The 13,389-nt window shown below is 40.1% G+C and overlaps 2 protein-coding genes across 2 annotated transcripts in view; one reads left to right on the top strand and one right to left on the bottom strand.

The window, feature by feature from the left end:
* Window positions 1-2,268: 2,268 nt before the first annotated feature.
* FBXO48 (F-box protein 48) lies at window positions 2,269-7,173 on the bottom strand. Its single transcript, XM_003262482.3, has 4 exons — window positions 7,126-7,173; window positions 6,055-6,387; window positions 4,748-5,089; window positions 2,269-4,274 (listed from the first exon to the last, which is right to left on the bottom strand). Exons 3-4 carry the CDS (start codon window positions 5,051-5,053, stop codon window positions 4,113-4,115), a joined length of 468 nt encoding a protein of 155 aa, XP_003262530.1. The 5' UTR covers window positions 5,054-5,089; window positions 6,055-6,387; window positions 7,126-7,173; the 3' UTR covers window positions 2,269-4,112.
* Window positions 7,174-7,502: 329 nt separating this feature from the next.
* Window positions 7,503-13,389, top strand: part of APLF (aprataxin and PNKP like factor) — a 107,941-nt gene continuing 102,054 nt past the window's right edge. Inside the window, exon 1 of the mRNA XM_003262483.2 lies at window positions 7,503-7,743. Within this exon, the coding sequence (XP_003262531.2) occupies window positions 7,648-7,743 (96 nt within the window). The 5' untranslated portion in view covers window positions 7,503-7,647. The remainder of the gene's footprint in view (window positions 7,744-13,389) is intronic.

The raw sequence follows: 13,389 nt of genomic DNA on the forward strand, positions 1-13,389 counted from the left end.
AAAGGGGCAAACACACACAAAAAATAGACAATTTAATGTCATATGACAGCTTTGAGAGAGGTCTATACAAAGAACTACAAGAACATTTAAAAAGTCACTTAATCCAGAACAGCAGTAGTTATGGATTGTTTCCAGGCCAAGACGATAAGTTTTACAATAGATTTTTGCCAAGGAAAGAATCAATGGTGGGGATCACTCTGGGTATATCAAACAGCCTGTGCAAGGGCAGAGAAGTGAGAAAAGTTTTATGAAACAGTTTTGTAAGACTGAACAGAAAGATATAGGGTGGGAAAGTGGTGAGAGAAGAGGCTGGAGAGGTAGGCCAGACCACATCATTAAAGGCCCTACGGGCTTTAGTGGGGAATTTTGATTTCTACCTGAACGCAGTCAGGAGTTTAAGTTAGGGGTGATGTGCTAAATTTGGGGTTTAACAAAGATTATACTGCTAACAGTAAAAGGAAGGAACTGGAGGCAGGAACACCAGTAAGAGGTTATTTTAGAAATCCCAACTTCAAATAAGGACAAGAATTAAGTAATGAGGCAGAGATAAAGATGGAGAAGAGGTGAATTACTTAGATATTTGGATGATAAAATCAACTAAGAATTGACTCGACTGGACTTGGAGAATGATGGAGAAAAGTAAAATATGGTGATTTTCTAACAGGACATGCCATTCACTGAGATAGGAACTGGACGAAGAACTACTTTTATGAGATGGTAAGTTTTGATTCAGGTGTTTATATATAAACTATCTTTGGATATATCAAATATTTTATATATATATATATATATATATACTTATACTATCTTTGGATAAAAATCCAAAAGATAATAGCATATGTATTTCTGGAGCATCTCACGGAGATCTGATGTTGGGACACGGACGTGGACGGCATTAGCACCAACAATGGCAGCTGACACAGGAGTCGTAGATGGGATCACCAAGGATGTTAGAGTATACAGACGAGATGACAACATGTGGAACCTTGGGGGAACACTAACATGTAATGAGTAGATGAAGGAAAGTGAGTCTTTGAAGGAAACTGAGAAGACGGGTTAGAGTAGAGAAAGAAAAGTCCAAGAGACTATAGTTCCAACCCATGGAGGAGAGAGTTTTAAGAAGTACTTATGTGTGTCAGTGTGAGTGTTTATGTGTGTCAAATATATTAACAAGTAGAATGCATCCAGTGGATTTAGACATTAAGTCACTTGTAATTTGGATACCAACAGTTTCAACCATATGGAGTGATGGCCATATTATAGCAGATTAAGACTGACTGGTGAGGAAGTCAGAGTGAAATCTAAGATGTTAATGTAAGCCACAAATAATACATATTTGAAAAATGGGCAAAGAAACCACATCAGGTGGGGGTCCCAGTATGATGGTGAAACTCAATTTGAATTAATTTAGGTAAGCAGATAAGGAATGGCCGGGACCAGGGTCTGGAATATAATCAGGCCTCTTTCCCTGCAATTGTTCTTTCCCCTGGTGGCTCCACATTCTCTTACTTAAGATCCGTTTTCTTTGTGTGGCAGGGAACAGTTTCATCAGCAAAGAGGAAAGGGCTTCTTTCTTCCAACTTATGAACAGGCGGTATTGGGTCATGTTTCCATCCTTGGACTAAACACGGAGGCTGGGAAAAACAGGATAAAAAAAAAAAAACCCAGCTGGGTGTGGTGGCTCATGCCTATAATCCCAGCAGTTTGGGAGGCTGAGGCGGGTAGATCACAAGGTCAGGAGGCCAAGATGGTGAAACCCCGTTTCTACTAAAAATACAAAAATTAGCTGGGCATGGTGGCGGGCACCTATAATCCCGGCTGCTCGAGAGGCTGAGACAGAGAGTTGCTTGAACCTGGGAGGTGGAGGTTGCAGTGGGCCAAGATCATGCCACTGCACTCCAGCCTGGGCGACAGAGCAAGACTTCATCTCAAAAAACAAAACAAAAACAAAAACAAAAACAAAAAGCCGCCCCCCCACCCCGGCCAAAAAAAACCACACACGTGGTTGGAAGTGAGAAGGGTGAGTCTCCCTAATTAGGATAACTTCTATTAACAGATGATGATGATAGATTGTAAGGGGGCTGGACAAAAATAATCAATATCCATTACAAAAAAACAGCTAACAATATATGTGTACATATACTATTGTACACAGATGCTATTCAGCAAAATGCTTATAGCTTTAATTTTTCCCATACTTTGAAAATTTCCAAGTGCTTTCTTATCTTTTATGAAATAAAATTAGTAGGATACCTTTCTTTCTTGTTGTTTTTGAGACGAAGTTTCACTCTTGTTGCCCAGGTTGGAGCGCAATGGCGTGATCTCGGCTCACTGCAACCTCTGCCTCCCAGGTTCAAGCAGTTCTCCTGCCTCAGCCTCCAAAGTAGCTGGGATTACAGGCACCCGCCACCACGCCCTGCTAATTTTTGTATATTTAGTAGAGACAGGGTTTCACCATGTTGACCAGGCTGGTCTTGAACTCCTGACCTGAGGTGATCCACCCACCTTGGCCTCCCAAAGTGCTGGGATTACAGGCGTGAGCCATGGCGCACAGCCCCTTTCTTTTGTTAAGAGTAAATGGGCAGAAGAGAATGTTGTTGGGTCTAGAAATTATACTCTATGATCATCAGTGGAATTGGAGAGAAGACCTAGGAAGAGACAGGCAAGCAGTCTTCAAATATCTGGCAATCATAGAGAAGAAGGACTGAATCAGCCTGGTTCTAGAGGGTGGAAGTGGGGCTAGAAGGCAAACGTTACAGAGAGGTGGTCTTCAGTTCAAGTCTAGACTACAACCGGACTGTTCTGTGACATAACAGAGATGCTATTAGTAGAAGTACAGGATTTGAGCTTGGGCTAGCTGACTGACAATGTTCCTATTGAGAAAATTACTGAATAGTCCTGGAGACTTGACTGCCTGATTTTCAAGGACTCTTCCAACTCTAAGAAGATAGTAGGAGACAATTAATTATCTACTGCTTGATTCAACATACGGAATTTGCATATAGTGGGGCATCTTTCTAATATTTGCCTATTTGTTAAATACTGGTTTCCTGGATTCTTATATTTAATGCTATAGAGAACAGTTTTTAAGAAGAAAACCCCACACTAACTAAAGCAGTTTGTAGACACTTTTTTTTACTATGGTGGTAACCACAGATTCAGAATAAACAATTTGTTATAGTGAGTAGTATATCATCTGTTTTTATGAAGAGAAACAAAAGTTTTTAAAAGTTAAAATAAAGGCTCCTAAAAAGTTATAAACTTTAACAAAAGACAAGTGTTAAGGATTCTTTAGAATAATAGTTTTCTTTTTAATATGGAGAAAACAAAAAGGAGCTGAAAGTCCTTTGTCTTGGTATCTAAGAATAGCACACTAGATGGTGCTATAAGGCTGTCAGAAAGAGAGTTTTACCAGGCTAGCGTGGCATTCTGATGGTAAAGTGTTCTGGAAACTTTCCACTTCCTTTCAGCTCCTGAGAGCCATTCCAGGTTTATATAAAATAACGGGAATCTCAATTGGAGAAGCTTTAGCCCTGAGATGACATTAACTTAAAACTAAACCACAGGTTTAACACATTAAAAATAGTTTCACTATTTGACATTTCAATCTGATTCCACTGAAATAGAAACGTTAAAGTCATTAAAATGTCAATATATTAATTTAAATGTATTGCTATTAATTTCACTTAGCTAGTCTTCCCATAAGCCTAGTTATAACCACCACTTAATGAATCTTTAAGTCAGTTTAAAGTGGCTTCCTGAAATTTTGAATCATCATTAAGCTGAACATACAAATCACTCTTTCATTTAGTATTGCGAATATATTAATACAAATACATGAAACATTGTATTTGGAATCACTCTATCAGTATATTATTTCTTATAAAAATAACATTTCATGATTTTTCCACATTACAATAAAACCAGAAAAATTTTTACTAAAGTGCAAAACAAAAATAAAGCTTTACTTTTACAATATTTCCATTTCACTTTCTTTTAAAAAGATGAACAACAAAATGAACGAATGAAGATATCGCTTTTGCAACCTAAGAGTCATTTAAGTTTTAAACTTTCAAAGACCTGAGATTTGTTTGTGATTTTTTTTTTTCCCCTTATCTTTCCAGTTCTGCTTCTAGAATTTCCCCCCATGTATCTGCATCCATTGGGTACATGATTTTTTCTGGTAGGCTAATGGGAGAACAAATGTTGCTGTATCTGCCACTTAGCCATTCGTGTTTCACTTTACTCTTCTGGTAATTCCTCAGCAGTATTACCTGAAAGAGGTAAATCACCGTTAAAAAAGACTGTAGTAGGTGGCTGGCTAGTTAATGTGTTTAAAGCTAGAGAAGTAGATTGACAGGGCTGAAAAAAAGAGTAAGTATTTACACTGATATATACATATATTAATAAATTTATGTGTCTGTGTACGTGTGTGTATGTATATGTGTATTTATACGGAGTGGGATAAGGTGAAGTGAAAAGAAGGAGCTAATTCCCTTCTGGTTAACACAGGAAAATTCCCGAATTTAGAATTTAAAAAATGCAAAAGGATAAATGAAAGGTAGTGTGGAAACAGTATGGTTAGCAGGAAAAGACTAATAACTTTAACTCATTTCCAAAAGTCAACACACTGTCTGTGTTATTCTGCATATGTAATTCTGTCTCCTCCAAGCAGAAGTTAGAATTGGCGCAAACCTGCTATCATAACGCTGTCAACAATACTGCAGATCGCAAAGATTAAACTTACCCTCCAGGAATAACCACTTTCTAGATCGTCATCTATTTCTCTTCGGCACACAGCTCTTACAGTCATGCAGTGAGGTTTCCATAAAGAGTCACTGTCTCTTATTGTGTCATTCCAGCTCCTGCATGTCAATGAAGCCCTGCACAGACTCCGAATGTCCAGCTGACTGAAAATTTTAAAAGTGACTTCTGCAGGCAGCAGTTCAACAAAGTTGTTTTGACTCTCATTTTTTTCCTTCTCAGCATCCACAGAATTCGCTTCTGTGTGAGAAACTCTTGAATTATTGTTTCTCTTGGAGTTTTTATCCATAGCTTAATGTTTCAGTAAGTTATCCTCATATGTAACCTAAAAGGCAAAATTTAAACACGCTCAGTCTCCAAATAAATCCGACTTTGAGTCAGATGCTTTTTGGGTATAATTTAAGAACTCTCTTGACTTTAGCTTCTCAATCTGTAAAATGGGCCAATGTTGCCCCTCTCCTGAAAGTTCTTGCAAGGATTAACAGTGATAGTGTGTAAAACATCTAGTCTTGCTACATCTGAATTGCACATGGGAGGCACCCAACATGTTAGTTTCACTCTCACCAAGGCTGGAGTGCAGCTGTGTAATCATAGCTCACTGCAGCCTCAAACTCCAGCCTCAAGCGATTCTCTTGATTCAGCGTACCCCACCCCCCTTTTTAAAAAAAAAAAAAATACAAAAAAAAAAAAAACCAAACAGAAAACCAAAAACTGTTTTATGGAGAAACGGTTCTTGCTATGTTGTCCAGGCTGGTCTTGAACTCTTGTCCTCAAGCAATCCTTCTGCCTCAGCCTTCCAGAGTGCTGGGATGACAGGTATGAGCCACCACACCCGGTACTTTTGTACCTTTGAAAATGTGTATGAGTCAATCCTATTAAACTCCTGAATACTTGTTGTATATGGGAACTGATGCCTCATCATTAATTTGCAATTTGCGACTTAATCATAAACTTGCTGGATTTCTAGTTGTTTATATAAGAATTTCATCTACTTGTATCTAATAGGTAGGTAGGTACTTACATTTGACACAACTACTATCTGAAATGGACAAGAAGATGAGATCTGGATTATGAAACAAAGTCTCAAATACTCAACTCAGTCATAAGAGTAGTGTTTTAGAAATGGCCCCTTGAAGCTACCCTACACGCATAATTACGAGCTAAGGATAATAGTCACTGAAGACATCAAGCAATAGTGAGTGATAACTGTAAACAATGTTTAGAACTCAGCTAGGTACAGTATATGACTATTTGAAGCCCAGATTTAAAGCTCAGTTTCAGCTAATTTACCTAAGGTGAATGGTGTAGGCTTCCCAAATCAGTTGAAAGCATGACTGGGTACATCACCACCCTTGAGTTACTTTTGTATATAAAGACAGTTTGTATTCACTTAAAATCAGTTTATTCCATTTTGCACTTCCTTTTATAATGGGGGTTGGTTGTGCAAGAGGAGAGGTTTGAGATACAGCTAAATACTTCTTTTAACTCAGCTCAACACAAATCTCTTTTCTAGATGAGCTACTCAGCTATGTTTCTGGACTTGCCAAGACCACGGTGGCTCCCATTCATGATCCAGATTAGCTGTGGTGGCTGGAACTACAGTCTGTGTTCAACAGAGGTCTTCTTGAGGGTTTGGGGAAGTAAGAAAGCAAACTGGTAAAAACGGGTGAGTCAAGAGCAAGTTTTTGCCATGCACCTTGGCCCCTCCCACCACCAATACAAACCAAAGCCAAATCACAACGTTCTTGAAAAGAATCTCACATGAGGAAAACGTTACAGTGTATTTAAACGTTACAGTGTGTTTATCCACTTCTCCCAGGATCTTACTGGAAGAATAAAATGCCTCCCCTTGTGGAATTCCTGTAACGGGAATGAAGGCTTTTGAATTTCACAGCAGGGGATGCCTTGGCGAGGTTCTAAAATCCCACTAGGAATCTTTCTTCTACGTCCAGGTTCGTCTGGATGCCTGGAAACGACCCCTCTTCTGCCCTTTCTCCTTTATGAACCGAGCTTTCCTGAATTCTCAAGTGAAGTAAAAGCTCGTCCCCCTTTCAACTATCACTCGGAGGGATAGATCGGCGGCAGCGCAGTCGGAGGGGCGGGGAGCCCCACTCCATCCAGATCCCGCGGGTCAGGGCTAATCACCCCACGTCCCGTCTGAGCCACCCTCCTCGTGTCCCGCGCGGGTTGCAGCTGCTGGAACCCAAGAACACGGGACACTGACAAGTGACAACAACAACCGTCAGCGCTGACTGTCACTGCGGCTCCAGGCCGCGGAGGGAAGGCTGAGCTTGCGTCCGGGCCGCGTCCCCGGGAGCGTAGACACCTAAGCCAACGGGAACGGAAGACCCTTCTACCTACTAGGCCGCGGTGGCTTCTTCTCCCGCGATTTAAATCCTCCGGAATTCGAATCCTTCCCCATAGCTCTTCCCATCCCGCCCACCTGAGTCCCGCCCTTCTGACTCGGAACTCGCGCAGGCGCCGAGAGGGGCGCGCAGTGCCTTTCGGGATTGGTAGTTTTTTCCAGGGCGTCTCAGCTCGGGAAAGGAGTGAAGAAAGGCACCAGGACTACAAGGCCCGGAGCCCTCCAAGATGGGAGGGAGGTGAAAAGGGTGGTGGGGAATAAGCCGGGGTTTTTAAACAATAGTTTTGAGGCGGTGTGACTGGGGAATCCCCGGTTGCGTCATTAGTAGGCGTGGAGGGGCGGGACTCGGGAAGCTGCGCTGGGGCCGGGCTCTGAGGACCGGCGCAGCCGCGGGGAACCTAGGCGGCCCTCACCCGGTGTTTTTTCCCAAGGCCTGGGCTTGCCCCGCGTGTGTCTGTGGAGGGCGGAAACAGTGGAGGGGCCAGTCTCCTGGCGAAGGGGCCTAATCCTTGCCCGCCATGTCCGGGGGCTTCGAGCTGCAGCCGCGGGACGGCGGTCCCCGGGTGGCCCTGGCGCCCGGGGAGACGGTGATCGGCCGCGGGCCGCTGCTGGGAGTAAGTGTGGGCGGGGGCTCAGCGGACCGCGAGAGCCGTGGAGGTCCGCGCCGGCTCCCGAAGACCGGCCCTAGTCCTGGCCGGTTTCCCCACCGCGCTGGTCCGCCGGTCCGGATTTTAGAAGTTTGGGGCCGCACGTTTTTCAGTTACCTTTAAGCAATTCACAAACATTTCCTTAGGTTGCTTTTAAAACGCTGACTGTATTACCATTATTATCTTATCCAGGGATTGGCAAACTAGAGTCTGGGGGCCAAATCAAGCCTATGTTTGTATGGCCCCATGAACGAAGAATGATTCTTAAATTCTAAAATGTAAAATGTAAACAAAAAACCTACTAATTTTTCAGGGGGAATAGTTGCTCCAAGGGTTGAGGGTATTGCGGCTTGTCTTGTAAAGCCTAAAATATTTACAGTAGTGTCTGGTCCTTTACAGAAAAGTTTGCCAAACTGTGATATTACGTCTTCTAGGCTAATTTCTTTTAAGCTTGGGTCTCCTTTGCAGAGCTGTGTGGACCTTATTTATTTATTTATTTATATTATTTATTATTTCCAGTAAAATGAGTAGCGAACCCTTCATAAGTAATGTGTATAGCGTTCGTGTCATTGGTCTAAGGAGACATTACCTATACCAACATCTTTAACTGCCTCAAGACCTTATCAGTTAGGTATTTTTATTATCCTCATCGTTCAGATGAGAAAATTGAGCCGTACATACAATATTTAAAGTCCATACATAAGCTTTTGGACACATAATGCCACAAAGCTAAATATTCTCTACCTTCTTTGGGAGGTTTAGGAGTGAGAACATTTGCATATTGCATTCCGTAATTCTATAGATCTCTTAAGTACATCTAGTTTTTTATTTTTTTCTTTAACATTCAACATTTCTTGTTTGGTGCTCACTGTGTAGAACATTTTGCAGATTCTAGCACTGTGGGGCATACAAAGATGAATGGAACATGGGTCCCTACCCTCTAGGAGTTTTCTCTTGGGACTGGGGAGACACCTGTGTCAGTGAGCTAACCACCAAGGAGTAAGGAGTGTGTACTGTTATCCTGGTTAACTTCCAGAGTCTAAATGGAACCATTGGTACTTGTCTTAGGTGCCTTCTGGGAGCAGGGAAAGGAGTGGTAGTTTAAGATTATGGAAGCTGGTCCTAAAGGGGTGTGTGTGTGTTGTGTGTTGTGTACATGCACATGTGCATGTGGTAAGGTTATTGAGGCAGTAGATATTCAATTGCTGTTCATTTTTTTACTGGACAAGTGATTATGTACATGTTTAACATCATTTCTATTTTTTTCATCGTTTATTGGCCTATACAAACACTGGAAGGAACTGTCTGGAGGCTTTATTTTTCTTTTAAATTCGTAGGTTAGAAACTTAAGAGTATGTGCTTAATCTAGTAATCATATGTCTGGTGACTAACGAGTTTTGACTTGCTTAAGATATTGTCACCAGTAGAGTACTGTGGGTCTAGTTAAAAGATGGATGAATTTTAGGGCCGTGGTTTAGAAACATGGCAACAGATTGCAGACCCTTTCATTGTTTGTAGCTTGTTCTTTGTGTGGTCAACTTGCTAATGTGAGATGAGCCTATTTGGTATCTGTTTTTAAAAATGGTAAGGAGTGAAAGCTGGGCAGTTTAGTTACCTGGTCAAGATTTTGCTTTTCCTTTTGAAATAACATTCAGGGATGAGATTCTCTTGCCAAAGTTGGCATGTATCGGAAGTGGTTATGAATGACATCCTAAGTGTGTTAAAGGAAACATTTGGAGAACAAACAAATCGCCTTGTAGTTTTTTTCGATTTTGTTGCTGACAGATGCACTCAATTCTTCTCTGCAGTGGTTAAAACACAACATAAGGGCTCCTGTTTCCAACAACAGCAATTCCAGTGAGATTTGTTTTTGTATTGTGAGAGAGTGAAGACTGAGTTCTAAGTGGAAAACTCAGTAAGTTCATTGTAAATTGGTATCGGAAACGATTAATATAAATAAGGATGATTTTGAACTTTCTTAATTGGGCATGTTTTTCTGAGACAAGCTTCATAAACCTTGATGGCCACACAAACATAAAAGTTTATAATCTCACTGTGTAAAATAGTCTTGGTAGTAAAACAGTTTGACAATGAGAATGTTTTTATATTTTTATGGTGGTAGGAAAACACAACAGAGAAACCTGTCACAGAGAGCAAAGGACAACGAAATTTAATCTTTCTTGTTCCCTTTGCTTTCATGTGAGTCATCAGAGAACCCCAGGTCTTTGTTTACTAGATTTTGATTCTGCTCCATGATTGGCATCAGTTAGAAGGTTTTACAGCAGGATTAATCTTCAGAGAACTTGAGTTAAAACAGCCAATCCAAAAGATTACATATTGTATGATTCCATTTATATAACATCATTGAAATTGCGAAATTGCAAAATTTCAAAAATGGAGAACAGATTAGTGGTTGCCAAAGGTTAAAATATTAGGCAGGAGGGCAGAAGGGAATGGATATGGCTATAAAATAGCAACATGAGGGATATTTGTGGTGATAGAAATGTGCTTTGTCTGAACTGTGTCAGTATCAATATCTTAGGTTGATATATTGTACTATAGTTTTGTAAGATGTTACCATTGGGGGAAACTGGATAAATGGTACAAGAGGTATTTCTATATTATATCTTTCAACTACATGTGAATCTACCATTATCTTAAGAAACTTAATTTAAAAGGGTTTTACAGTACGACATGTCAAGCACTGTTAGACCACAGTATTTGCTTTATGGTTTTTAATTAAAGCTGTTACACTCTTAAATGAAATCTACTATTTCTGATTTCAGATTTTTCTTATTTCATTTTGACAGCAGGGATTATATAACATATTTCTTTATGATCTATTTTCCTCCTAGGAAACAAGATAGCAAAAGATATCTAGTGATACTTTCTCAATGTAGATGTAATTAAATTGACTGCTTTGATTAAAAGGAGAAGAGTTGGGGGGACAGGGAAGGTCATAGGCTTCAGTATAGACTCTTCAGGTGGTATCAGTTCACCACTTCTAAGAATGTTGTAAATGTTCTACATAGTTTACACAAAGTAACCATCCCCTGACCTGGCAGCTCTATACTTTAACTGCTTGTTGCAGAATCCTCCTGGCTTTCCTGGAATGCTGTTCCTACCTGCTCCAACATAGGTTTCTTCCCTTACATTTCTTTTATTTCTAGATTTGCCCTTCCCTCATTTTATTATTTAGCCTACAACCAGTGCCTAGCACATAGTAGGCCTTCAACACATGATTTCTTCCTTCCATTTCTGCATCTCAGCTTCTCATTCACTCTACCCTCAAAAAGAGCCTAATTGTGACTTAGATATGAAAAAGGGTTATCATTGAGTTTTGAAGTGAATTTAAATAAAGATGCAGTCCTACCAACTGCTAAATCTTGAGTAGTAGCATTCATAATGAATTAAGTTTTAACATTTTTCCTGTTTTGTTGATTGATAATTTGCTGAATTCAGGAAATAGTTGATAAACATATACTATGGTTGGATGGGAGGGAGTATAGGAGAAATAAAGATGAATAAGAAACAAGCCTTTGCTCTCAAGAAACTTGTAGTTTTGTAGGTTTGAGAGACAAATAAACAAGTATTAATAACTAAACAAGGCTACAACCTCACATGGGGACTGGAGCCAGGCTGACACTTGGAGTGAGCGAAGTGAGAGGGAAGAAGAAAAACAACACAGGGACAGTGATAAATGACAACAGTTCTGCCTCAGTGTTGGGAAGGCCACAAGGAGAGGGTCTCTATGCAATCCCTGCTCCTTTCCCCTATTCCTACTTGGTAACAGTATCATGTTGTTTTTTTAAGAATAGTAAGAAATTTGAATTTTTAGATATAATCCCTGATTTTTGAAAGGTCACATTTTATTAAAAGTTTTGGTTAAATACCATGAGTCTGTTGATGAAGAGTTAAATTCTATAAAATATTTCAAGAGATTTATTCTGAGCCAAATATGAGTGACCATGGCCCGTGACACAGCCCTCAGGAGGTCCTGAGAACATGTTCCCAAGGTGGTCAGGGTACAGTTTGGTTTTTATATATTTTAGGGAGGCATGAGACATCAATCAAAACATTTAAGAAATACATTGGTTTGGTTCAGAAAGGCAGGACAACCCAAAGCAGGGGCTTCCAGGCTATAGGTAAATTTAAACATTTTCTGGTTGACAATTGGTTGAGTTTATCTCAAGACCTGAGATCAAAGGAAATGTTTAGGTTAAGATAAAGGATTGTGGAGACCAAGTTTTATTTTGCAGAGCTCTCAGATAGACTTCAGAGATAGCAGATTGTAAAATGTTTCTTATCAGACCTGAAAGGGTGCCTGGCTCTTAATTGATTATCTCCTGGATCTGGAAAGGAAGGAAGGAAAACAAAGGGGAAAGGGGATTCTCTATAGAATGTGGGTTTTTCCCACAAGAGACTTTTGCAGGACAGTTCCAAGGTATGGCAAAGAAATATATTTTAGGGTAAAACATTGTGATTTTCTTCCTTGTTATGCCTGAGTCAGACTGGAAAGTAAGTCACGTTATACAGGGTTAAATAAAACTCATCTGATGAGAATTTATGATTTGTAGGGCATGACTCCCCAGACCCCTTAGAAAGGAATTCGGGCAAGATAAAAAAAAAATAATCAGAGCTTAGTCCTCAAGCTAGACAGAATGATGTCACAGGGTACAGAGAGGTATAAGAAGGAACCTGAAGTTAAGAGGTGGGATCAGGGAAAGAAAGCTTCATGAACTTGGTAGCATGTTGAGTTTGACTGTGGTGTGTTGGGACGGTTAGAATTTTGGTAGATGAAGAGTGGGTGGTGTAAGGAAGGGCTTATGTGGTTTAAGGCTCTAAGATATGGTGTGTTGGATAATTGGGTAAGTGTTGACCAGGCTTGTGGGATGATCACATTACGTCAATGATCCCGTTTAACTTTTACAAACATTGTTTTTTAATATATTAGTTTTTAAAGTAGACTTTATTTTATGGGGGAGTTTTAGGTTCACAGCAAAACTGAGTGGGAAGTACAGAGTTCCCATATACTCTCTGCCTTCTTACATGTACAGCTTCCCTGACTATCAACATTCTACACAGTATGGTATGTTTGTTGCAATTGATGAATCCACATTGACATGTCATTATCACTCAAATTTCATAGTTTACGCTGGGGTTAACTCTTGGTATTGTACATCCTGTGGGTTTTGACAAATGTATAATGACATGTATCTACCATTGCAATATAACACAGAATTGTTCCACTGCCCTAAAATTTTCTGTGCTCTGCCTATTCATCCCCCAGAGGCTCCCTGGGACCCCTGGCAACTACTGGACTCTTTTACTTTCTCCATAGTTTTGCCTTTTTCAGAATGTCATAGAGTTGGAGTCATACAGTACATAACCTTTTCAGGTTTCATTTAGTAATATGTATTTAAGGTTCCTCCAAGTCTTTTCATGGCTTGATAGCACATTTCTTTTTAGTGATGAATAATATTCCATTGTTGGTTTATCCATTCACCTACTAAAGGTCGTCTTGGTTGCTTTTGTTTTAGTGATCGTGGATAATACAACAAAACATTTGGGTGCATATTTTTGTGTGAACGTAGATCTTCAACTCATTTAGGT

This window comes from Nomascus leucogenys, chromosome 14 (assembly GCF_006542625.1).
Source record: "Nomascus leucogenys isolate Asia chromosome 14, Asia_NLE_v1, whole genome shotgun sequence".
In the NCBI taxonomy this organism is placed as follows: Eukaryota; Metazoa; Chordata; class Mammalia; order Primates; family Hylobatidae; genus Nomascus; species Nomascus leucogenys.

Coding starts and splice junctions, on each gene's coding strand:
- FBXO48 (XM_003262482.3), bottom strand. CDS start 5,053: ATGGATAAAAACTCCAAGAGAAACAATAATTCAAGAGTTTCTCACACA. Junction 4,275..4,747: donor AAAGTGGTTATTCCTGGAGG/GTAAGTTTAATC, acceptor TACCTCTTTCAG/GTAATACTGCTGAGGAATTA.